The sequence below is a fragment of the Halichoerus grypus genome, chromosome 8, assembly GCF_964656455.1.
Source record: "Halichoerus grypus chromosome 8, mHalGry1.hap1.1, whole genome shotgun sequence".
NCBI lineage: Eukaryota > Metazoa > Chordata > Mammalia > Carnivora > Phocidae > Halichoerus > Halichoerus grypus.
The window spans coordinates 33,658,472-33,684,610 of NC_135719.1; the positions used below are offsets into that span (position 1 = coordinate 33,658,472).

The window sequence follows — 26,139 nt, forward strand, 5'->3', positions numbered from 1 at the left end:
CTAATTTGTCTGATATAAGGATTGCCACCCCATCTTTCTTTTGGTGTCCATTAGCATGGTAAATGGTTTTCCACCCCCTCACTTTCAATCTGGGGGTGTCTTTGGGTCTAAAACGAGTCTCTTGCAGACAGCATATCGATGGGTCTTGTTTTTTAATCCAATCTGATAGTCTGTGTCTTTTGATTGGGGCATTTAGCCCATTCACATTCAGGGTAACTATGGAAAGATATGAATTTAGTGCCATTGTATTGCCTGTAAAGTGACTGTTACTGTATATTGTTTGTGTTCCTTTCTGGTCTATGTTGCTTTTAGGCTCTCTCTTTGCTTAGAGGACCCCTTTTAAGATTTCTTGTAGGGCTGGTTTCGTGTTTGTAAATTCCTTTAGTTTTTGTTTGTCCTGGAAGCTTTTTATCTCTCCTTCAATTTTCAATGACAGCCTAGCTGGATATAGTATTCTTGGCTGCATATTTTTCTCATTTAGTGCTCTGAATATGTCCTGCCAGTCCTTTCTGGCCTGCCAGGTCTCTGTGGATAGGTCTGTTGCCAATCTAATGTTTCTACCATTGTAGGTTACATATCTCTTCTCCCGAGCCTCTTTCAGGATTTTCTCTTTGTCTCTGAGACTCGTAAGTTTTACTATTAGATGTCGGGGTGTTGACCTATTTTTATTGATTTTGAGAGGGGTTCTCTGTGCTTCCTGGATTTTGATGTCTGTTTCCTTGCCCAAATTAGGGAAGTTCCCTGCTATAATTTGCTCCATTATACCTTCTGCCCCTCTCTCTCTTTCTTCTTCTTCTGGGATCCCAATTATTCTAATGTTGTTTCGTCTTATGGTATCGTTTATCTCTCGAATTCTGCCCTCGTGATCCAGTAGTTGTTTATCTCTCTTTTTCTCAGCTTCTTTATTTTCCATCATTTGGTCTTCTGTCTCACTGATTCTCTCTTCTGCTTCATTTATCCTAGCAGTTAGCGCCCCCATATTTGATTGCACCTCATTAATAGCCTTTTTGATTTCGACTTGGTTCGATTTTAGTTCTTTTACTTCTCCAGAAAGGGTTTCTCTAATAACTTCCATGCTTTTTTCAAGCCCAGCTAGTATCTTTAAAGTGATGATTCTGAACTCTAGATCTGACATAGTACTAATGTCCGTATTGAGTAGGTCCCTGGCAGTCGGTACTACCTCTTGTTCTTTTTGTTGAGGTGATTTTTTCCATCTTGTCATTTTGTGCAGAGGAGAATAGATGAATGAGAGAACAAAATGCTAGCAGGGTAACAACGTCCCCAGAAAATATACTCTAAACAAATCAGAAAAGACCTTCCAGAAAGTGGTCGCTTTTCTGTTCAGAGAGTTGTTGCTATTCTTTTCTTCGATCTCCTGTTGAGTTTGTAGGTGTTCAGAATGGTTTGATCCCTATCCAGCTGAATTCCTGAGAGGAGACTAAATCCAGATCTCCTACTCCTCCGCCATCTTGCTCCCTGTCCATTAGGAATTTATTATCAAACAAACCTGGTCAGTTATAGTGGTAATAAGTACCATGCTTTCATCATCCCAAGATGACTAACCTCATAAGCTTAACATACACTTTTTTTTCATATTTATAATTGCACATCATGACAATTCTTAGAATTTTTAGGATTTAATTTGATACAAAGATGTAAGACTAATTCTAAAAATATTGGAAACAGATTTGAGAAGGGTTGCATTCTAAGCACTAATTGATCTCAGATAGAACATTTACCAGAAGGAGTCTCAGAAGATAAGATATAGTCCAAAGGGGAGACTGACTTCCTAATATCCACTTTTCCATTCAAATCTTCCATTATTGAAACAATAGCACTAAATCTAGAGAAATATTACTGACTATAAGCAACCCAGTCATTGGTGAGGGGCACAAGTCATGTTAAAAAAATGTTCAACTCCAATCTGAGAATTAGTCTTACATTTGTTTTCAAAAAACAACTCCTGTTTGATATAAAGCTTTGTTTTAATGGAAATGTTTATTTCCACATAAGAAGCAAGACTTCTGAGGATATTTGATAAGCAGTGAGCATTAGCAGCAATTAAGCTTGTAATCCTTATTGGAGTAATTAGATACAAATTATGAATTTTACTTGGTCCTCAAAGGTGTCATATAGTGTCTACAACATCAGCATAGTTTAAAAACACAGTTGACATATGCTGTCAGCTTCCTTCTGCTAGCCCTGTTCTGAGGGCTTTACATTTATTTACTTATTTAATCTTCCCAACAACCATAGGAGATATAGATACCATTATTATTACTAGTTCACAAGTGATGAAAATGGGGACACAAAGAGATGAGCCACCTAGTGAAAATCCAGGTAATACAGTTGCTATGGCTGTGCTCTTGAATATGCTACTCTGCTTCTTTACAAAATAAGAGTTCTGATGATGGATGAGTAAATATACCAGCAATTCTAATAGGCACAGAAAACAAAACTATTGCATTTGAGTCTACAAAGCACATCAGACAGTTAGCAGATGCTGAGAATATTACCAAAAGAGTGAGGAAAGCAGGGCAGGACCAGAGTCCACAGCTGTTCCTATAAGGGCAATATCTTGCCTAACATACTCATCCGTTTGACTGCATTCTGAAGTGGCAATTGGATTTTCATTCATTTATTGGTTGACATGATTAGTAATCATCTCCTCTGAGTAATGCCTCTTGTTAAACATTAGAAATGCAATTGTGACAGCTCTTTTTAAAAAAATTTTTAAAGATTTTATCCATTTATTTGAGAGAGAGAGAGAGAGAGGGAGCATGAGCAGGGGGAGGGGCACAGGGACAAGTAGACTCCCCACTGAACTCAGAGCCTGATGTGGGGCTCTATCCCACGACCCTGAATTCAAGACCTAAGGTGAAGTCAGACACTTAATCAACTGAGCCACCCAGACACCCTGCAAAAGCCCAGCTCTTAATGGAGTTTGTAGTCAGTAGGGAAGATGGACATTAATCAAGAGTGTCACCAAAAACTATGAAATCACAACTGTAATAAGTTAAGGAAAATACATGGGCAAAATTCTCTGTAAGACACTAACTGGGGAGCCTGACCTCACCCCAGTGGTCAGGAAAGTAATCTTCAAACTGACACCTGAATGAACAAGCAGGTACTCACCAAGCAAAAGGGTACATTTGACATGGTGGAAAAGGTGGCTCTGGGAAGCAGGCTGTTAGAAGAAGCACAGTGCCACTGAAAGAGGACCTGGTGTCTGGAAGAAGCACAAAAGACAGTTGAACTTGGAGAAGAAAGCATATGTCTCTCTGTACGGGAAGTATACCTTACATATCAGCTGACTTGAGCTGGTCAGAGAGTGACCAGGATAACAGCTAAGAGAGTTGAATGCAGGGAATTGGTTAGACAAGTGATTGAAAGGCAGAGAAGGCAACCAGGGGATATAAGACAACCCAGAGATTAGTAAGGGTGGAAGACCCTATTCCCTCATATTAGTGGGACAAAGGAGGGAGTGTTCAAAATAGCCTCATGGAAGCCCAGTTAAGAGCAGTCTCATAGAACCTAGTGGGCTCCATGTCCCTGAGACATAGCCAAGACAGCCAGGGAGAGGGGAAAATAACTTGATTTCCCCCATTCTCCACTCTGCCAGCTACATTTCTCACTGGCAACCATTTAGCCACTTACCTAGGAGCTAGGGAAATAGCTCACAGTTGCCAGTCTCTGTGAAGTACAGAATGGGACAAAGGAGAGACAAGGGATAGATCTGTCGTCAGAGGCCCAAGGCCAGCGCAATCATGACATAAACCTGTCTTGTTAAATAAAGATGTTCCTTAAATTCCCACTCCCTAAAATCTGCCTTTTCTGGAGGCATCTTCTATGTTAAGTTCCATCTGTCAATTTGAAATCCGGAAAATCTGCCCAGCCTACTCTCTGATCTCATTTATTTTTATTTTAGGATACATTCACTTATTATATAAAGTTAAAGTAGTGTAGTACAAAATCTACAGAGTTCAGTGCCACAGACTGAATAACTATATTAATAATATAACCAAGTATCTATTATTTTTGGTAATTTGCAGGGATAATCTGTATTTGCTATAAAAAAATAACTCAGGAACCTTATAATAAGGGAGAATGAAAAGATAAAAGATGACCATAGATTTAGCCTTGAGTAACTGTTGCATCAAAATAAGAACCAAGACCTGTTTCTAAATGTTGACTGGGGTAGTGGAAGCAGACTAGCGTGTTTGTCCCTAAAGAACACACACTTCAACTACAATGATGTGCCAGGAACAGAGATTCTCCTCTCCAAAGCAAGCCACACAAATCTTCCTGGAATATTCCCTGCAGACAGTTATGGTCTGATCATGAGGCCAGTCCTTGAGGCTCCTTTTAGAGTCTCAAAATCAGTCACCTCAAAACCATTTTAAACCCTCATCACAGATGTAATGAGTTCTATCGCAAAAGAGGCTCATTCTTCTACAATCTATTTAAATCAGGCTCCCTAACTGACAGTTCATCCCTGACACTGAATTTGAAGGAATTCCATCAGCTGTGAAAAATCACAAAGCTTTAAAACGAAGAATTGAACAGACTTTATATGAAGTAAATTATGTTTATGAAACATCCCACGTGAACTCTCCTCATCTGACTTCAGGCACTTGAGGCTGTGCCCAAGTTGTCTTGATTAATAGTGTTAAAGCACCTTTGAACACCTGGAAATGAGAAACTAGGAGTTTTAATTTTAGTTCCATCTCTGATTTTCTATAATGGAGTTGCCTACAAGTATGAGAATAGATTGTCATAGTGTATTGAGAAAATGCCAACTTTAGAAAATGACACTTGTTTTATTACCCATGACTCAGTCTTGCATTCATGCTGAAACATTCTCAGGAGTTGACTTGAGAGGACCTGACCAAGGGCCTACCACAGATCTGGTGATACAATCACCAACAAAAGAGTCCAAGCTCAAGGTAAGGAGAGCATACGACTTAGATTTAATAAAAATCAGATAGCTTAGGTAAATGAAACTAATCACCTTTGGCAAAGTCTGAATCAGAATCACTGATGATTTTTATTAAGTTCATTTTCATTCAACATTTACATTCAATATAATTTTCATTTAGTTAAAATACTTCACATTTTGATTTATTATTTGATTGAAAGGGTGTTTTTAATTACCCTTTTTTATTTTAAGATAATTATTGATTAAAATATAAGACATACATATAAGTAATATATACATATGTAGTCTTTACCAAGTTATAAAGTGTATCACAGATTGGTAATACAGTCAAGATGTGAAACATTTCCATCACCACAAGGATCTCTCATGTTGCCCTTTTATAGCCATACTCATTTCCTTTCTCCTTCACTCCCTCCTTAATCCTTGGCAACCATTAATATGCTCTCCATTTCCATCTTGCCATTTCAGGAATGCTAGCTATATAAGTGGAATCATATAAAATGGTACTTCTGGCCTTGGCTTTTATCTATGTGATTACCATTTAGAGGGCCGGTTTCCCTGTATATATCCAGGTTCCCATTTGTTATTTTATTCCCAAGTGAATGATTTCCTCTAACATTTCTTGTGGATCTGTTGGTGATGAATTCTTTCCACTTTTATATGTCTGGACGATATTTTTGCTGGTATAGTCTTATAAGTTGACAGGATTGCTTTTTATTTCTCTTTTGAAAAAGTTTTAGATTTACAAAAGAATTATAAAAGGTAATAAAGAAATTTCTCATTTACGTTTTCCTCACTTTCCCTTACTCTTAATGTCTTACATAGCCATGGCAAAGTTGGCAAAACTAAGATGTTTACATAGGCACAAAACTATTAGCTCAGCTACAGCCTTTGTTGACACTTTATCAATTTTTCCATTAATGTCCTTTTCCTGTTTTAGGATCCAGTCCAAGATACCATGTTGCATTGAGTTTTTATGTCTCCTTAGTCTCTTCTAATCTGTGACAATTTGCTTTATGAAAAGCAAATTGACCTTGGCACTTTTGGATACTACTGGTAAAATCTTTTGTGGAATATCCTCAGCTTAGGTTTTTCTGATGTTTTCTCATATTAGACACTTTTCATCACATAACATTAGGGATTATGTGATATCAACATTACTTATTACAGGTGGTATTAGTCTTCATCTCTTTATTAGGATACTGTCTGCCAGATTTCTCCACTGTAAAGTTACAATTTTATCCTTTTTAATTTTCTACTAATTAGAAGTGAGTCACTAAGTCTAGCCCATATTCAATGGGAGGGAATGATGTTAGCTGTAGTGTTTTTGTTTTCTTGTAGATGCTTTTTATAGATTAATGAAGTTCCTTTCTATTTTTAGTTGTCTGAGATTTTTCTCATAAATGGATGTTCCCTTTCATCAAATTGTTCTTCTACATTTCCTAAATGACCAAATAATTTTTCCTGTTTAAGCTGAATTACATTGACTGATTTTTTAATGTGAACCAGCCTTTCATTTCTGGTATTAATCTTACATGTCATGATGTGTATTTTATATGTATCACTAGATTCAATTTTGTTCTTATTTTGTTGATGGTTTTTGTGTCTACATTAATAAGGGATAACTGCCTTCATTAGTTTTATTAACTTTTCTTCTAATATCTGTGTCTATTTTTGCTATTGGTAAGGCAGGTCTCATAAAATGAATTGGGAAATGCTCCTTTTTCTATATTCTGGAAAAGTTTGTGTTCTTGGTACTATAAATGCTTGATAAAATTTGATGCTTGATAAAATTTGATAGAGAAGCTATCTGTGATTAGAGTTGTGTATTTAGAAAATCTTTAATTGAAATTTAACTTCTTTAATAGATACAGGTTTATAAAGATTATCTATTTTTTAATGAGTTTTGGTAGTTTATGTCTTTAAGGAATATGTTAAATTTAACTTATGTTGTAGAATTATTGATATGGCATTTTTCACTTAATTTTTTTAATCATAAAATAATGTTGCCCCCTCTTTCGTTTATGATACTGATTTTTTGCGCTTTATCTTTTTTCCTTGGCAAGCCTGTCCAGGGCTTTTTCAGCTGTATATGGAGAATTCTAAGAAGGCTTCCAAGGTTTTCTACCCTCTACATAGTCTTCCACACTATTAATTTGATGTATTTTGCTCCCATGATTAGGTTATGTTATTTACATGGCACAGTTAAATGTAAGATATGGAAATTATCTGGATGGGCCTTGCTTAATCACGTGAATCTTTTAAAAAAATGAGAGTTTTCTCTAGCCAGTTCCAAAAGCGGAATTTAGAGTAAAGCACTAGAAGGATTTCATGTGTTTTTGTTGGCTTGAATATGGAGTTAGCAATATAGCAAATAGTAGACAGTGTGTTATTGTCCCATAGCTCTTGGTTTCTCCGTTCTGATTTTTTTAACTTATTTTTTTCTTTGTGTTTCAGATTGGATAATTTCTGTTCAACTGTTATCAAGCTCACTGGTTCTTTCCTTTGGTTGTGATAAGTCTATTCATATAACCATCAAAGGCATGTTTCATCTCCCCTAACTATGTTGTTTTGTTTTCTGCAATTCCATTAGATTCCTTCTTAATAGTTTCCACTGATACACTGAAATTACCTATTGGTCTTGCATGTTGTCTACCTTCTCCATTAAAGCCTTTAACATATTAAATGATTATTTTAAACACTTCTTTTATGTCTGGTTCTCTTTCTAATGACTGCTTTGTCTCTTCAGACTGCTACTCTTGGTTTATTGTTGGACATGTTGTATAGAATAGGAGACACTGAGGTAAATGTTTTGTATGCTTGGAGATGAGTATGCCTTTCATCCTCCTAAGCCTTTAGTGTGAGGGTTTTTGCTTAGCTGGTACGAAGTTGATCCAGGTTTAAAGTTTTCTTCCTACTTGACTTTGAGTCTTGTGACTTGGATTTGGGTCTTCTCTTTTCATTTGCCCAGAGATAATCTGTCTCTTACAAGTTTCTCCACCTGGATTACACTATTGCTTTTATTCAATGCTTGCTAGTGTATTAGTGGTTGCAACAGGGGAGGGTGGGTGTTATCTGATATTTTGACTAAAATCTAGTCTTAGGCAGAATTTGTGTATTTAGTTCTTCAGGTGTGAACTTTACAAGTGTTTCTGTGCCCCTTCCCAACGTAATGCTGAGCCTAGCAAGTATTCCTACTCTCCCCTGAAAGTAGTTTTCTTTATTTTACAGTTCCCCTCTCACAGCTGCAGTAGGTTTCCAACAGTTCCCTAATGCAACAGTACTTGCTGTTCTCTTCCCGTATAATAAGGTATATTTCACAGGGAACACAGCAATATGTGTCTGGGTAGAGTTTTGGCAGTGGACTTGATCTTAGCCAAAAGGCTGAGAAGCGATGAGTTTTGGCAGTGGAAACTGTTGCCCTCCCACAGGTTGTGCCACTGGAGAGGCTTTCTCAGGATTCTCCCTGATCCTCCCTTTGAAAGCCAGTGAAATTTCTGGATAAGAAACCTGCAAGAGGATGAGAAACCGTTATCTCTGTGGCTCTCAGAGACTTCACATTTTCATGCTACCTACATTTAATGTTTATTAATTTGGTAAACACTTTTGGCTCAGTAGTCTTAATGGATTATATAGTGTTTGGTGATGCTTATCTCAAGTAAGCCATGCTTAAATAAGCAAATGCCTACTAGTGTCTCTCTTTCTAAAGATTTCAGATTAGTCATTTGTCCTGAAACCTTATATCCTTGATAGTTCAATAAAAGTTATTATTCAGTAAAAGTTGGTTCAACAAAAGTTATTAGTTTGCAAAACTATAAATAAATTTTATTGAATAAAAGTTATTATTCAGTAAAAGATGGTTCAATAAAAGTTATTAGTTTGCAAAAAAAATTATTAATTTGCAATCGCTACAAGCAAGTGAGTAAATTGCCCCAGTTAGCCAAGAGTAGATTACATAATTACAAGAACTAAATGAAATGGGAGATGGCAGTTTTCCATAGGAAATAATGAGGGGTAGACAAACTGTATACCTCCACTATACTAAATGCTTTATTCATACCTAGATAAATTATAAAAATGTTTGTCTCAACCCAATTAACATACAATCAAGTGTATCTAATAGAGATATTATCTCTAATTTATGCTATCTTAATAATTTAAATATTTATTTAAATAATTTAAATAATTTAAATAAACTTTTTATTTTGAAATAATTTTAAATTTACATAAAGTTTGCAAAGACACTATAGAGAATTTCTGTACCCTCCTTACCTAGGTCCTTCTGTTAACATCTCTTTCAATTTCTATAGTATATAAGTAAAAAAAAAAAAAGATAAATAAATAACCAGTATTGATATATTATTATTAAATAAACTAAAAGTATTCAAATTTCATAATTGTTGTTCATAATATCTTTTCTATTCAAGGATCCCAAGCAGGATACCACATTACATTCAGTCATAATATTTCCTTAGGCTTTCTGGGCTATGAAAGTTTCTCAGATGTTCTTTGCTTTTAGTAAACTTGACAGTTTTGAAAGTACTTGTCAAGCATTTTGTAAAATGTCCCTCAATTTAGGATTCTCAGGTGTTTTTCTCATGATTAGATTAGTGTTAAAGGTTTGGGAAGAGAGACCACAGAGATGAGATACCATTCTCAATACATCACATTAAGATAAGTGCTTGAACATTACTTATCAGTGATGATAAGATAGTGTATCTTCACTGTAAAGTTACTTCTTCTCTCTGCTTTCTTACTGTACCTTTTGAAAGCAAGTTACTAATCACACCTACTTATCAGGCAAGAAGGTATGCTTTACTTCCTTGAGGTAAAAGTATCTACATAAATTATTTGGTAATATTCTTCATGGGAGATTTGTCCCTTCTTCAGTATTTATTTACTTATTCATTTATTTATATCAGTATGGGTTCATGAATATTTATTTTATACTTTGGGTTACAATCCAATACAGTTCTATTTATTTTTCTTCTCAAACTGTTCCAGCCTTGAGGATTAAAGAGTCCTTTGACATACCATGTCATTTAATTTTCTTCAGCACATCTTTAAGCACTACACAGAAGCTCCAACTTCATCTTGTTTATTTTCTGCCCTCACTTAAAAAAAAAAAAAATTAGAGATTTCTCCAGGGATCCCTGGTTCTCTTTATTGGGGAATAGTACTATAAATCAAGGTTTAGGTCCTCAGTTAGCTCATTGCTAATGGTGTATCATCACTTCTAAGCCCTCTCCACAGATAGAGCAAGGAAATATATGTATGTATACTAACCTGTGAATGAGACAAAGGTGACACAGAAGGCATCATAGAAATAGGCCTTATTCCATGGAATAGACAATGATCTATCAGTAAAAAGAGAGAGAGAGAGAGATCCATCATACTGCTACTAATCATGGAAAAGGAAGCCCTAAATTACTATACCTAGCCCTAAGTCTTACAAAGATCCTTTAAAATTCTCCACTGATGTCTTGTTCAATGAAAAATCAGGGGCTGCACAATGCTGAAAAAATTAATTGGCTATTCAACAAGCATCCATGGAGGGCCTGCAAGAGTTAATAAAGCAAAGAAAAGGAAAAAAATTCCCTAATGAAACTTGCATTCGAGGAGGCAGGGAGAATAGATGGTAAAGTAATAAACATGAATATATCTTGTATGTGATGCTGATAAGTGCAATAGAAATAGAACAAGGAAGGAGAGAATGGATTCCCACTGTTTGTAGAAAACCATTTTTATTTAAACAGGGTATTCAAGGATCTAATGGGATCTTATTTGGGGAAAACCTGAAGGCAGTGAGGAGGAAAGAAATGCAGAGATCTGTTGGGAGATTGGTTTGGGAACTAGAAATGCAAAAGCAAAGGAGGAAAAACTGGGATGTTTGAGGGATAGTATGAGGGCCAGTGTAGCAGGAATTGGGGTCAGTAATGGAGAGGGAACTCAAGCCATGGAGGTCTTTATAGTCCAATTTAAGATCTTGGGGGTTTATCTGAATGAGATGGGAAGTTCCTGGATGGAGCTTGGCCAAGGTTTGATCTGCCCTCTACTTTAAAAGAATTGTGTTGGCTGCTGGATGGAGAATAGTCTGCAGACTATAGTTAGACAACTATTATAATAACCAGGTGGGACATGACTACACACTGGATATGATAATATGTGGTTGGAATCTGAGTATATTTTTATGCTTTTTTAATGGTTGAATGTATAGTGTGATAGGCAGAGAAGAATGAAGAATAGCTCTGAAATTTCAAGTCTGAGCAATTAGAAGGGCAGAGCTGACATTTGCTGAGCTGGTTATACTGCAGACAGAGCTGCTTATTCTAGAGTAGGAAGCAAGAGAAGCAGGAGTCATGGGGCACATAGAGTTTGAAATGCTTTTTAGACATTTGTGTGGACATATTGAAATGATGTTAGGATACATGTGACTGGGCAGTGTTGTGTGATACATTCATAGTATTTAAACTCCTGAAATTAGATGATATCCTCTAGAGAAAAGGAATAGAAGGAAGATCTCAGGGCTGAACTATGGACATGCTCATATACAGAGGTTGCATAGAGGAAGAGACACTACAAATAAGATTAAGGAGATACTGCTCAAAGACAAAGCCCCTGGGGAAAGTAGACAGTTGAGGGCTTTAGAAATATCTCTAGACAATCACTTGTGCAAAGTTGACCTCAGTTGGCATTATTCTTCTAGTAGTGCTGAACCTCAAAGAAGTATCTTCAATTAACGTTGAGTTTAAGTATAAATAGAACCTATCCAAAGATACCAGAGAATTAAAAAAAAAAAAAGAACAAAGACACAAAACAAAAGAAAAAACATAAAACACTACAAATTCAAGTGATGGATAGGTATCTTAAGAATCCAAGCAAATACTAAACATTTCCCTAAGACTTTAGAGTAATTGGGGAGAAAAAATGTTTGAGTTCAAACATGAAATAGCCAAAGGGAAATAAAAGAAGGCTGGAAAGAGATAATAAGAAAAGAAATATAAAGGGTGGGAGAGGTCAGGAGAAATAAAACAGAAGAAGAAATAAGATCATAAAAGATGAAAACCACATTAAAAGGAGAAATAATAAAATCTAATCCACCAAAAACATTGTCAGGAACATGAACAACAGGTTTAGAAATACTGAGGAGTACACCCAAGAGGGAATAATTAGTTAGAAGAAAATAATCGGTATGTAAATCAAACAGAGTGTTTACAAACACATAGTTAATGTTCCTGAGAAAGGGAAAAGAACAAACCAAATAAAATAAAATATTTAAAGATATTATTAGGGAAAAAAAGTCCTGAAATGAAGTAAGACATGAATCTGGAGACTAGGTCCCAGGAAAACAGTATGTGAGATGTCTTAATAAAGTTATAAAGAAACAGAGGAGAGGCTGGGAAGATGGCAGAGTAAGAGGACCCTAAGCTCACTTCATCTCATGGAAAAAACTAGATAACACTCACATCAGCATAAATAATCCAGAAAATGACCCAAAGACTGGCAGAACAAACTCCACAACCAAAGGTAGAGAAGAGGCCATATCAAAGAGGGTAGGAAAGGCAGAGTCACTGTGGGGAGCTAAATGAACCATGGCTGTCCATTGGGAAGAGGGAGCCTCAGGCATGGAGAAGTGGGAGAAACAGACTATCACACCAGGGAGCCAGCACAGGGATGATGAATCCTCATAACAATTGGCTTTAAAAGCAAGAGGGACAAAATTTCATGAGTTCTTACAACAGCAGGGCTTAAAAACTAAAATTTTAAAAATCAGCAGATTTGGTTCTGGGACAGCCTGGGTGAGGGGTTGGTGATAGGAAGCTGAGTCTCTACCCTTAAAGTGACAGCAAGACAAACAGCTTGTGGAGATACAGTGTAAGAAGTGATTTGAAAACACCTGGGACATACAGGAGGGAGTTATTTACTAATCTCAGAGCATGTCCCAGAGGGGCAGGGTTCACTGAGGGACTTCTCTAGAAAAAAAGGAGCTGGCAGGCACCAACCCCTTTAGCCCCCCAGCATAAACACATGGCCACCTGTGGGAACCAGCAGGGTGCCAATATTCACTACTTAACTTGCTTACACTAAGCCCTGCCCCACCCAGATCAGCAGATCTGCCCTGACAAGTCACAATTGCCCCAGTCCTGACACTTCAGGTCCCCTCTCCTAGAAGATTAGCACAAACCTTGCCAACACCTCTTCTCCGAATGCGCTTTGTGCACAGGCTCAGTCCCAATAGTGCTGACAGAAGCCCAAAACCACCTTGTTAAAATTGTATGCCCTGCCCACATGCATTTTGTGGCTCTACCCAGGCTGGCCCTGTCCTGGCAGCAGCAGCAGAAGAAGGTCTCATTACCCAAGCAGACCAGTGCTCACACTTAAAACTACATGCCCCACCTTGGCTGGGGACAAAACACTGCCCACAACAGGCAAAGAGAGCCTCTACAGATGACTGCACTGAAGGAAAAAGTGGCCAGGACACAACAGCAGGGCACACACAACACACAGAAGACACCCCTGAAGCAGTAGGTTCTGGTGAAAGGGGACACTGCACTGCAGGGCACCACAGGACCTATTCATCATAAGGCTATTACTTTCAAGAGCAGGAGATGGATGTAGCTGACTTTCCTAACACAGAGAGACAGAGAGAATTAGACAAAATGAGAAGACAGAGGAATATGTCCCAAATGAAAGAACAAGACAAAGTTATAGCAGGATGGAAGCAAAATGGAAATAAGTAATATGTTGGATAGAGAGTTTAAAGTAATGATCATAAAGATACTCACCGGACTTGAGAATAGAGCAGAGGACATCAGTGAGACCCTTAACAAAAAGATAAAAAAGAACCAATCAGAGATGAAGAAAACAATAAATGAAATTAAAAATCCACTAGATGGAATAAATAGCAGGCTATAGGAAGCAGAGGAACAAATTAACAACCTGGAATACAGAGTAATGGAAAGGAATGAAGCTGAGCAAGTGAGAGAAAAAAAAAAATATATGCAAAATGAGATAGACTTAGGGAACTCAGTGACTCCATCAAGTGTAATAACATTTGCATTATAAGGATCGAAGAAGAAGAAGAAGAAGAAGAAGAAGAAGAAGAAGAAGAAGAAGAAGAAGAAGAAGAAGGAGAAGAGAAAAAAGGGAGCAGAAAATTTATTTGAAGAAATAATAGCTGAAAACTTTCCTGATCTGGGGAAGGAATCCAGATCCAGGAGGCACAGAGATCACACAACAATATCAGTCAAAAGAAGTCCACACTAAAATAAATAGTAATCAAAATGGCAAAAAGTAGTGACAAAGAGAGAATTTTAAAAGCAGCAAGAGAAAAGAAGACATTTACATAAAAGGGAAACCCCATAAGGCTATTAGCAGATTTTTCAGCAGAAATTTTACAGGCCAGAAGGGAGTTGCATGATATGTTCAAACTGCTAAATGGGAAAAATCTGCAGCCAAGAATACTCTATCCAGCAAGGCTATCATTCAGAATAGGAGAAATAAAGAGTTTCTCAGACAAACAAAAGCTAAAGGAGTTCATGACCACTAAATCAGCCCTACAAGAAATGTTAAAGGGGACTCTGAGTGGAAAGGAAAGACCATAAATAAGAATAAGAATAGTAGGAAACAAAAACAGTGATAATAAATATATCTGTAAAAATCAGTCAAGGCATTCACAAGATAAAAATTTATAACATTGAGACCATATACCTAAAACCTGAGGGACAGAGGAGTAAAGAATGGGTTCAAACTTAAGTGACCAAATAATATAGACTGCTATATGCAGAAGATGTTATATACAAACCTAATGGTAACCATAAATCAAAAACCAGTAATAGACATGTAACAAATAAAGAGAAATAGATTCAAGTATATCACTAAAGAAAGCCAGCAAAAGGGGCCCCTGGGTGGCTCAGATGTTTAAGCATCTGCCTTCAGCTCAGGTCATGATCCCAGAGTCCTGGGGTCGAGTCCTGCATCGGGCTCCCTGCTAGGCGGGGAGCCAGCTTCTCCCTCTGCCTCTACCTCTCTCTCTCTCTCTCTGACTGTCATGAATAAATAAATAAAACATTAAAAAAAAAGAAAGAAAGAAAGCCAACAAAAGGTGAAAGAAAGCAAGAGAAGAAAGGATCAGAAAAGAACTACAAAAACAACTGCAAAACAAGTAAAAAAAAGACAATAGATACACACATATAAATAATTACTTTGAATGTAAATGGACCAAATGCTCCAATCAAAAGATAAGGGTGACAGAATGGATAAAAACTCAAGTCCCATTTGCTGCCTACAAGAGACACATTTCAGACCTAAAGACAATTGCAGATTGAAAGTGGAGAAATATTTATCATGTAAATGAATGTCAAAAAAAGGCAGGATAGCAATACTTAAATTGAACAAATAGACTTTCTAAAAAAGACACTAACAAGAGACAAAGAAGGACACTATATAATAATAAAGGGAACAACCCAACAAGAAGATATGGCAATTGTAAATATTTATGCACCCAACATGGGAGCACCCAAATACATAAAACATTTAGTAGAAAACATAAAGGAACTAAGAAATAGTATATAATAATAGTAGAGGACTTAGGGGACTTTAACACTCCACTTACATCAATGGACATATCATCCAAACAAAAAACCAGCAAGGAAACAATGGCTTTGAATGACATACTGAACAAGATAGATTTAATAGATATATTCAGAACATCCCATCCTAACACAGCAGAATGCACATTCCTTTCAAGTGTACATGGAAAATTCTCCAGAATAGATCACATATTAGGCTACAAAACAAGTCTCAACAAATTAAAAAAGATCAACGTTATACCATATATCTTTTCTGACCACAGTGCTATGAAACTAGAAATCAACCACAAAATAAAATCTGGAAAGACAAAAATACATGGAGGTTAAATAACATGCTACTAAACAATGAACTGGTCAACCAAGAAATAAAAAAAAAATAAGTCAAAATTACATGGAGAGAAATTTAAAATGGTCCCAAATCTTTGGGAGGCAGCAAAAGCAGTTCTAAGTGAGAATCTTATAGTAATACAGGCCTACCTCAAGAAGCAAGAAAAGTCTCAAACAACGTAACCTTACACCTAAAGTAGCTAAAAAAGAAAAACAAAGAAAAACCAAAAGGTTAATGCAGAAATAAATGAAATAGAAAATAAAAAAAAAAACAAAAACAAACAAAAAAAAACCAATAGAACAGATTAATGAAACCAGAAGTTGGTTCTTTGCAAAGATCAATAAAATTGAAAAACCTCTAGCTAGACTCATAAAAAAAAAAAAAAAAAAAAAAGACTCAAATAACCTACCTAAACTGAAGCAGGAAGAAATAGAAAATTTGAACAGACTGATTACCAGCAATGAAATTGAATCAGTAATCAAAAACCTCCCAAAAAACAAAAGTCCAGGATCAAATGGCTTCACAGATGAATTCTACCAAACATCTAAAGAGTTAATACTATTCTTCTCAAACTTTAAAAAAAAAAATAGAAAAGGAAGGAAAACTTCCTAATTCATTCTGAGGGCAGCATTCTCCTAATACCAAAACTAGATAAAGACAGTACAAAAGAGAATGAGAGAGAGAGAGAGAACTGCAGGCCAAAATCTTGATGAACACAGATGCAAAAATTCTCAACAAAATATTAGCAATCCCAATCCAACAATACATTTTAAAAAAATCATTCACCATGATTAACTAGGATTTATTTCTGGGATGCAAGAATGGTTCAATGTTTTCAAATCAATCAACATGATACATCACATCAGTAAGAGAAAGGATAAAAACCGTGTGATCACTTCAATAGATGCAGAAAAAAGCATTTGACGAAGCACATCTATTCATGATAAAAACCCTCAACAAAGTACATTTAGAGGGACCATACCTCAACACAATAAAGGCCTTATATGAAAAACCCACAGCCACATAATACTCAATGGGGGAAAACTGAGAGCTTTTCCTCTAGGGTCAAGAACAATATAAGAATGTCATTTTTACTACTTTGATTCAACATAGTATTGGAATTCCTAACAAAGGAATAAAAGGCATCCAAATTGGTAAGGAAGAAGTAAAACTTTCCCTATTTGCAGATGTCATGATTCTATATAGAGAAAACCCTAAGGACTCCAAACAAAAACTACTAGAACTCATAAATGAATTCAGTAATTACAGTCACAGGATACAAAATCAATGACAGAAATCCACTGCATTTCTATACACCAATAATGAAGTAGCAGAAAGAGAAATTAAGAAAACAATCCCATTTACAGGCACCAAAGTAATAAAATACCTAGGAATAAACTTAACCAAAGAAGTGAAGACTTATACTCTAAAAACTATAAAGCATTGATGAAAGAAATTGAGGACAACAGAAAGAAATGGAAAGACATTCCATGTTCATGAATTAGAAGAACAAATATTGTTAAAATATCTACACTACACAAAGCTATCTACAGATTTAATGCAATCCCTATTAAAATACCAATAACATTTTTCACAGAACTAGAATGAAGAATTCTGAAAATTGTATGGAACCACAAAAGACCCTGAATAACCAAAGCAATCTTGGGGGGATAAAAGGGCAAAGCTGGAGGCATCACAATTCCAGATTTCAAGTTATATTACAAAGCTGTAGTAATCAAGACAGTATGGTACTGGCACAAAAATATATACATGGATCAAGGGAACAGAATAGAAAGTCCAGAAACAAACCCATGGTTATATGGTCAATTAATCTTTGACAGAAGAGATGAGAATATGCAATCAGAGAAAGTCTCTTCAACAAATGCTTTTGGGAAACTGGACAGCTACATGCAAAAGAATGAAACTGGACCACTTTACTACACCATACACAAAAATAAACTCAAAATTGATTGAAGACCTGCATGTAAGACCTGAAACCAGAAAAATCCTTGAAGAGAGCACAGGCAGTTATTTCTTTGACATCAGATGTAGCAACTTTTTTCTAGATGCATCTCCTGAGGCAAAGGAAACAAAAGCAAAAACTATTAGGATGACATCAACATAAAAAGCTTTTGCACAGCAAAGGAAATAACCAAGAAAACTACAAGGCAACCTACTTAATGGGAGAATGCATTTGCAAATGACATATCTGATAAAGGGTTAGTATCCAAAATATATCGAGAACTTAACACCAAAAAAAAAAAAAACCAAAAAAAATCCAATTAAATGAGCACATTACATGAACAGACATTTCTCCAAAGAAGACATCCAGATGGCCAAAAGACACATGAAAAGATGCTCAACATTGCTTATCATCAGGGAAATGCAAATCAAAACCACAATAAGATATCACCTCACAACTGTGGGAATGGCTAAAATAAAAAACTCAAGGGACCCCTGGGTGGCTCAGTCGGTTAAGCGTCTGCCTTCGGCTCAGGTCATGATCAGGTCCTGGGATCGAGCCCTGCATCAGCCTCTTCCAGCAGAGAGCCTGCTTCTCCCTCTGCCTGCTACTCCCCCTGCTTGTTCTCTCTTTCTTTTCTCTCTCTCTCTGACAAATAAACAAATAAATTTTTTTAAATAAACAAACAAGCAAACAAACAAACAAACCCAAGAAACAAGTACTGGGAAGAATGTGGAGAAAAAGGAGAGCTCTCACACTGTTGTTTGGAATGTAAACTTGTGCAGCCACTATGGAAGACAGTATGGAAGTTCTTCAAAAAATTAAAAATAGAACTACACTACAATCCAGTAATCACACTATGGTGTATTTACCCCCCAAAATACAAAAATACTAATTTGAAGGGATATATGCACCCCTATATTTGTTGCAGCATTATTTATGATAGTCAAAGCGTAAAATAGCCTAAGTGTCCATTGATAGGTGAATGGATAAAGAAGATGTGTTATATATATATATGATAGAATATTATTCAGCCATAAAAAGGTATGAAGTCTCTCCACTTCCAACAATGTAGATGGATCTAAAGAACATAATGCTAAGTGAAATAATCCAATCAGAGGAAGACTAATAGCATGTCATTTCACTCATATGTGGAATTTAAGAAACAAATCAAAGAACAAAGGAGAAGAAAAAGGGGGTCACAACAGGAAACAGACTCTTAACTATAGAGAACAAACTGATGGTTACCAGAGGGGAGCAGGGTGAGGAAATGGATGAAAGAGGTGAAAGGATTAAGAGTACACTTATCTTGATGAGCACTGAGTAATAAATGGAACTATTGAATCACTATATTGTAACCTGAAAATAATATAACACTGTATGTTAACTACATGGAATTAACATAAAAAATTTTTTAAAAGTTATAATGAGAGAGAAAGAAAGAAAAAAATTAAAACAACAGAAGTATGCTCAAGATGACTCCTTCTGTTCTATCAATATATGACTAGGGGTACTCGAAAGTTTAAAGTTAAGATATTCTACATAGAAAACCCAAAAGACAGAATCCATAGAAATTATTATTCAAATTAATAAGATTTTAAAGGTAGTTGGATATAAGATCCATATTAAATTTCATTTCTGTATGCCAGAAATATAGAGTTATAAAATGTAATTTAAGTAGAGATATAATTCATATTTAAATATGTCATTGTCCATAACAACAGAATATATATCCATCAATAATTAAATTTAACACAAGACATGCCAAGACTGTATGGGAAAAACTCAATATCTTATTGAAGGATATTCAAATTGAAATAAGTAATACTTTATGAGGGCTAAAATTTCGTTTTGCTAAGAGCTCTACCTCCAGGTAATCACATTGAACTATAAATAAATGAAGATACATTAATTTATTGATATACTCCAATAAAAATACCCAAAGTGTTTATTAAAGAATTTTTCTTTTTTTAAAAGATTTTATTTATTTATTTGAGAGAGAGTAAGTGAGAGAGAGAGCACAAGTCGAGGGAAAGGCAGAGGGAGTGGGAGAAGCAAACTCCCCACTGAGCAGGGAGCCCACCACGGGGGCATGATCCTAGAACCCTGAGATCACGACATGGGCCAAAGGCAGACGCGAACCTACTGAGCCACCTAGGTGCCCCAAGGAACTTTTCAAACTGTACAATTTATATAGAAACACAAAGACCCACAACTAGCCTTGGTATGCTTGGAGAAGAATACTAAGGTTGAGGATTTTTCTACTAGTAATCAATGTTATTGTATTATTTCTCCATCTCTCTTTTTTTCCAGTTTTATTGAAATATTAACATATAACATTGCTGTACATTTAAGGTGTACAACATGTTGATTTGATACATGTATATATTGCAAAATGATTACCACAATAGGATTAATGAACACCTCTGTCACCTTACATAATTACCTTTTTTGTGGTAAGAACATTACAGATTTACTCTCTTAGCAACTTTCAAGTATATAATACAGTAGGATAACTATAGTGACTACGTTGAATATTAGATCCCTAGAACATATTATTCCTATAACTGGAAGTATTTAGTTTTTGACCAACATCTTCCCATTTCCCCCATCCTCCCCATCCCTGCCCCTGGCAACCACAATTCTACTCTCTGTTTCTATGAGTTTGGCATTTTTATAGCCTACTTATAAATGAGATCATAAAGTATTTTTCTTCTGTGTCTGACTTATTTCACTCAGATCATGCCCTCAAGGTCCATCCATGTTGTTTGTTGCAAATGGCAGAATTTCCTTCTTTCTCGTGGTTGGAAAATATTCAATTTTTATATGTAAATGATATGATATATATATATCACTTCTTTTATCCATTTATCTGTACATGAACACTTAGGCAGTTTCCATACCTTGGCTGTCATAAATAATGCTGCAATGAACATATCTCTTTGAGATACCTTTAGAGATATACCCAGAAGTGAGGTTGCTAGATTATATGGTATTTCTATTTTTAATTTTTTGAGGATCCTCCATACTGTTTTCCATAGTGGCTTCACCGATTTATATTCCCACCAAAAGTGCTAAGAGTTCTCTTTCTTCCACATCCTCTTCAGTACTTGTTATTTCTTGTCATGTTGATATTAGCTGTTCTAAGAAGTATAGGGTGATATCTTATTATGATTTTGATTTGCATTTCCCTGATATTATGGATGCTGAACATCTTTTCATGTATTCATAGGCCATTTGTATGTCTTCTCTGAAAAAAATGTCTATTTGGTTCTCAGCCCATTTTTAGTCAGATTTATTCTCTGTTGAGTTCCTTATATATTTTGGATATTAGCCTGTTATAAGATATAGGGTTTGCACCTATTTTCTTCCATTCCATTGGTTGTCTTTAGATTTTGTTGATTATTTCTTTTACTATGCAGAAGTTTTTTAGTTTGATATAGTCTCATTTAATTTTCCTTTTGTTGTTTGTGCTTTTGGTATCATAGCCAAAAAAATTTTTGCCAAGACCAACGTTAAGGAATTTTTCCCCTATGTTTTCTTCCAGGAGTTTTATATTCTAAGGGACTGACATTGAAGTTTTTGAACAACTTTGAGTTAATTTTTGTGAATGGTATAAGATAGGGAATCAGTTTTATTATTTTGCATGTGATTATCCAGTTTTCCAATTTATTGAAGAGATTATTTCCCTTATTGAATATTTTTAACCTCGTGGTCAAATATTAGTTGACCATATATGTGGATGTTTATTGATGTTTATTTCTGGGCTCTCATTCTGTTCCATTTGACTATTTTAATGCCAGTACTATACTGTTTTGATTACTATAGCTTTGTAATATAATTTGAAATCAGAAAGTGTGATGCCTCCACTTTTGTTCTTCTTCCTCAGGATTGCTTTGGCTATTTAGGGTCTGATGGCAGTGCACAGACCTGCCCTGAGGGCCGACTTGAGAGCTAACCTTAGGGTGAGGTTCAGTCTTCTGGTGTGGCCTTATTGGAGATGTTCATAGTGTTGCTGAGGTTTAGGTTTTTCGTTAGAATCATGCTTTCCAATAACATCCTGGGGGTTGCAAGTGGTATGGTTTCTTTCTGTGTTCCTGCCTGATTAGTCTGGCATCAACCAGGTATCCCAAATTCACTGTGCCCTCAGACATAAGGTTCAGACCAAGTCAGGGTCACAGCCAGGGCTAGGGTTAGAGTTATGTTCTGGGAGTCAGAGGGGTCTATCCAATGGCACTGTGCAGACCTGCCCTAAGGGCTGAGTTGAGGGGGAGCATTAGGGTGAAGCTCAGGGTTCATGTTCGGTTTCAGAGACTAGGTACATGATGGGGCTGAGGATCAGGTTTTCACTAGAATCATACTCTCTAATGGCATTCTGGTGGTTGTACCTGGCATGGTTTCCTTCTGTATTCTTGGCTGATTTGTCCTGCACCAGTCTTCTGTCCCAAACCCGTCTTTCCCCAAACTTAGCATTTGGGGCCAGGTAGGGCCAGAGCCTTGTCTAGGGTTAGGATGAGGTCCTGGGAGATGGTAGGGACCTATCTGATGGCAGTATGGAGACCTAACCTGAGGGCTGAGTTGAGAGGTAGAAGTAGGGTGAGTCTCTGACTTCCACTTTAGCCTCAGGGGGATGCTCATAGTGTTGCTGAAGTTTAGGCTTTTTGCTAGAATCATGCTCTCTAGCAACTTACCAGGGATTACAAATGGTACGGTTTCCTTCTGTGTTCCTGCCTGATTAGTCTGGCATGGAGCAGGTGTCCCAAATCCATTATGCCCTCAGACCTAGGTTTCAGACCAGGTCAGGGCCACACCCAGGACTAGGGTTAGGGTTATGGTACAGGAGATGGTAGGGGCCTATCTGATAGCAGGAGACCAGGCCTGAGGGCTGAATTGAGGAAGAGCTTTAGGGTGAGGCTCAGGGTTAGGGTTCCATATGATGGGGGTGAATTTCTCATTAGAATCATGCTATCCATTGGAATCCTTGTGGTTGCACATAGCACGGCTTCCTTCTGAATTCTTGTCTGATTTGTCCTGTGCCAATCTTGTGTCCCAAATCCCATCTCTCCTCAGACCTAGCATTCAGGTCCAGGTAAGGCCAAAGCCATGCCTATGGTTAGAGTGAGGATCCAGGAGGTAGTAGGCATCTATCCGATGGCAGTGCAGAGACCTGCCCCGAGGGCTGAGTTGAGGACTAGCATTAAGGTGAGGCTCCACCTTCTGGTTTGGCCTCAGAGGGTTCCTCATAATGTTGCTGAGGTTTAGGTTTTTCACTAGAATCATGCTCTCCAGCAACTCCCTGGGGGTTGCAAGTGGCCTGGTTTCCTTCTGTGTTCCTGCCCTATTCATCTGGCATGGCCAGGTGTCCCAAATCCATTGTGCCCTCAGAACTAGGGTTTGGGCCCTCTCAGTGCCACAGCCAGGGCTAGGGTTGGGGTTATGGACCAGGAGTCAGTAGGGGCCTATCCAATGGCACCATCCAGAACTCCCTGAGGGCTGGTTGAGGGTGAGCATTAGGGTGAGGCTCAGGGTTCATGTTCAGGTTCAGGAATTAAGCACATGATGGGGCTGAGGGTCAAGTTTTACCTAGAATCATGCTCTCCAATGGGATCCCAGTGGTTGCACCTGGCATGGTTTCCTCCTGTATTCTTGGCTGATTCATCAAAGGCGAGTGTTGTGTCCCAAATCCCATCTTTGCTGAGACTTGGCATTCAGGACTACAGAGGGACTAAACCATGCTTATGCTTAGGGTGAGGATCCAGTGGATGGTATGGACCTATCATTTATATCTGGACTGATCTTTGTTTTTTTCTTCCTCCTACTAACTCTGGGCTTAATTTGATCTTCTTTTTTTAGTTCCTTGAGATGTAAAAGTAAGTTTGTTTATTCGAGGTCTTTCTTTTTTCTTAAAGTTGGTATTTGTCACTATCAAGTTCCCTCTTAGAATTGGGTTTGCTACATCCCATGGGTTTTGGTATGTTATGTTTTCATTTTTATTTGTTTCAAGAATTGCTTTTATTTCTCTTGGATCTCTTCTTTGACCCACTGGTTATTCAGGAGTGTGGGGCTAAATTTCCACATGTTTACAAATTTTCCCATTTTTTTTCCTGTTGCTGATTTGCAGGTTCATACCATTGTGGTTAGAAAAAGAATTGGTCTCCCATCCAAGTACTAACCAGGCCCGACCCTGCTTAGCTTCCAAGATCAGACGAGATCGGGCACATTCAGGGTGGTACGGCCATAGACTAGAAAAAGAATTGGTATGATTTTAATCTTCTTGAATTTGGTAAGACTTTTTTTGTGACCTAACATGATCTATTCTGGAAAATGTTCCCTGTGCACTTCAGAAGAATGTGTATGCTTGCTGCTGTTGGATGGAATGTTCTGTTAGGTCCATTTGGTCTTAGGTATAGTTCAAGTCGAACATTTCCTTATTGATTCTCCATCTGAATGATCTCCCCATTGTGGCAAGTGGGGTATTGAAGCCCCCTACTATATTTGTACTATTGTCTATTTCTCTCTTCAGAATTGTTAGTTATTGCTTAATATATTTAGATGCTCCAATGTTGGGTGCACTTATATTTACAATTAGTATATCCTGTTGATAAATCTACTCCTTTAACATTACATAATGAGCTTCTTTGTCTCTCATTACAACTTTTGACTTGAAGTCTTTTTTGTCTGACATAAGTATATCTAACCTTGCTATCTTTTTGTTTCCACTTGCATGGAATTTCTCTTTCCATCCTTCACTTTGAGCTTATGTATGTCTTTAAAGCTGAAGTCTCCTATAGGCAGCATATAGTTAGATCTACTTTTTAATCTATTCAGCCACTATATGTTTTTAATTGGAGAATTTATTCTATTTACATTTAAAGTAATTATTGATAAGTATGTACTTACTAATGCCATCCTATTCATTGTTTTCTGGCTGTTTTATAATCCCCTTATTCCTTTCTTTCTCTCTTGCTGTCTTCCTTTGTAAATTGATGACTTTCCATTGTAGTATCCTTTTATTCCCTTCTTTTTATCTTTTGTATATCTATAGTAGCCTTTATTTCTGTAGGATAGTAACTTTTTGTCTTACAGTTACATGAAGATTAAATAAAATATCTTACAGCTCTAACAATCTATTTTACGCTAACTTCTATTGCATTAAAAATGTTATTCTTTTATTCCTCCTCCTTTAATTTTTTTACATTTTTGATATCAGAATTTGCCTCTTTTTTTTGTACCCATTAACAAATTATTGTAACTATAATTATTATTAATACTTCTTTCTTTTAACCTTTATACTAAAGTGGTTAACACTCCACCATATTACAGTATTGGAATATTCTGAATTTGACCATATACTTACCTTTACCAGTGTGTTGTATATTTTCATGTTTTTATGTTACTAATTAGCCTCCTTTTGTTTCAACTTGAAATCCTTTCAGCATTCTTTTAAGGCAAGTCTAGTGGTGATGAGCTCCCTCAGCTTTTGTTTGTTTGGGAAAGTCTTTATCTTGCCTTTATTTCTGTAGGACAACTTGCAAGGTAAAGTTCTTGGTTGGCAGATTTTTTTTTTCCTTCAGCACTTTGGACATACCACTCCACTCTCTCTTGGCCTGCAAGGTTTCTGCTGAGAATTATGCTGATAGACTCATTGGGGTTCCCTTCTATGAGAACTATTTTCTTTTCTTTTTCTTCTATTAATGTTCTGTCTCTTTCATTTTAGTCAGTTTTATTACAATGTATTTTGGAGAAATTGTTTTAGAATTAAATGTTGGGGTTACCTATCCGCTTCATGATCTTGGATGTCCAAATCTTTCCCCAGATTTGGGAAGTCTCAGTTAGCCATTATGTATTTAATTAAATTTTTTATCCACATCTGAGTCTCTTTTCCTTCTGGGACTCCAGTAATTGGCAAATTGTTTCTATTAATGATATTCTATAGATCACATAGATTTTCTTTCCTCTTTTTTATTCTTCTTCTTTTATTCTTTTTTGACTGAATAATTTCAAAGGTCCTGTTCTCCTATTTTACAGATTCTTTCGTCTGATTTATCAAGTCTGCTGTGGATGCTTTCTATTGCATTTTTTTCCCACCTCATTAATTGTATCCTTCAGCTCCAGAATTTCTGTTTGGTTCTCGTGTGTGTGTGTGTGTGTGTGTGTGTGTGTGTGTGTGTGTGTGTGTGTTGTGTGTGTGTGATTTCTATCTCTTTGTCAAACTTCTCATTTTTTGTGTGTCTTGTTTTCCTGATTGTATTAAATTGTCTTTCTGTTTTTTTGTAGTTCAATGAGCTTCCTTAAAACAGCTATTTTAAATTCTTTA

The 26,139-nt window shown here is 36.6% G+C and overlaps 1 protein-coding gene across 6 annotated transcripts in view; it reads left to right on the forward strand.

Annotated features, from left to right (window-relative positions):
- GABRG3 (gamma-aminobutyric acid type A receptor subunit gamma3) overlaps window positions 1-26,139 on the forward strand; it is a 742,225-nt gene that overhangs the window by 687,335 nt on the left and 28,751 nt on the right. Inside the window, exons 7-8 of one of the 6 annotated variants that reach the window (XM_078079005.1) lie at window positions 4,867-4,946; window positions 7,397-7,625. The exons of 3 other annotated variants lie outside the window; for them this stretch is intronic. In XM_078079005.1, the coding sequence (XP_077935131.1) occupies window positions 4,867-4,946; window positions 7,397-7,405 (89 nt within the window). In that variant the 3' untranslated portion in view covers window positions 7,406-7,625. Of the gene's footprint in view, window positions 1-4,866; window positions 4,947-7,396; window positions 7,626-26,139 lie in introns of those variants that run through there. 2 more of the 6 variants (XM_078079006.1, XM_078079004.1) reach the window with 2 other exon arrangements.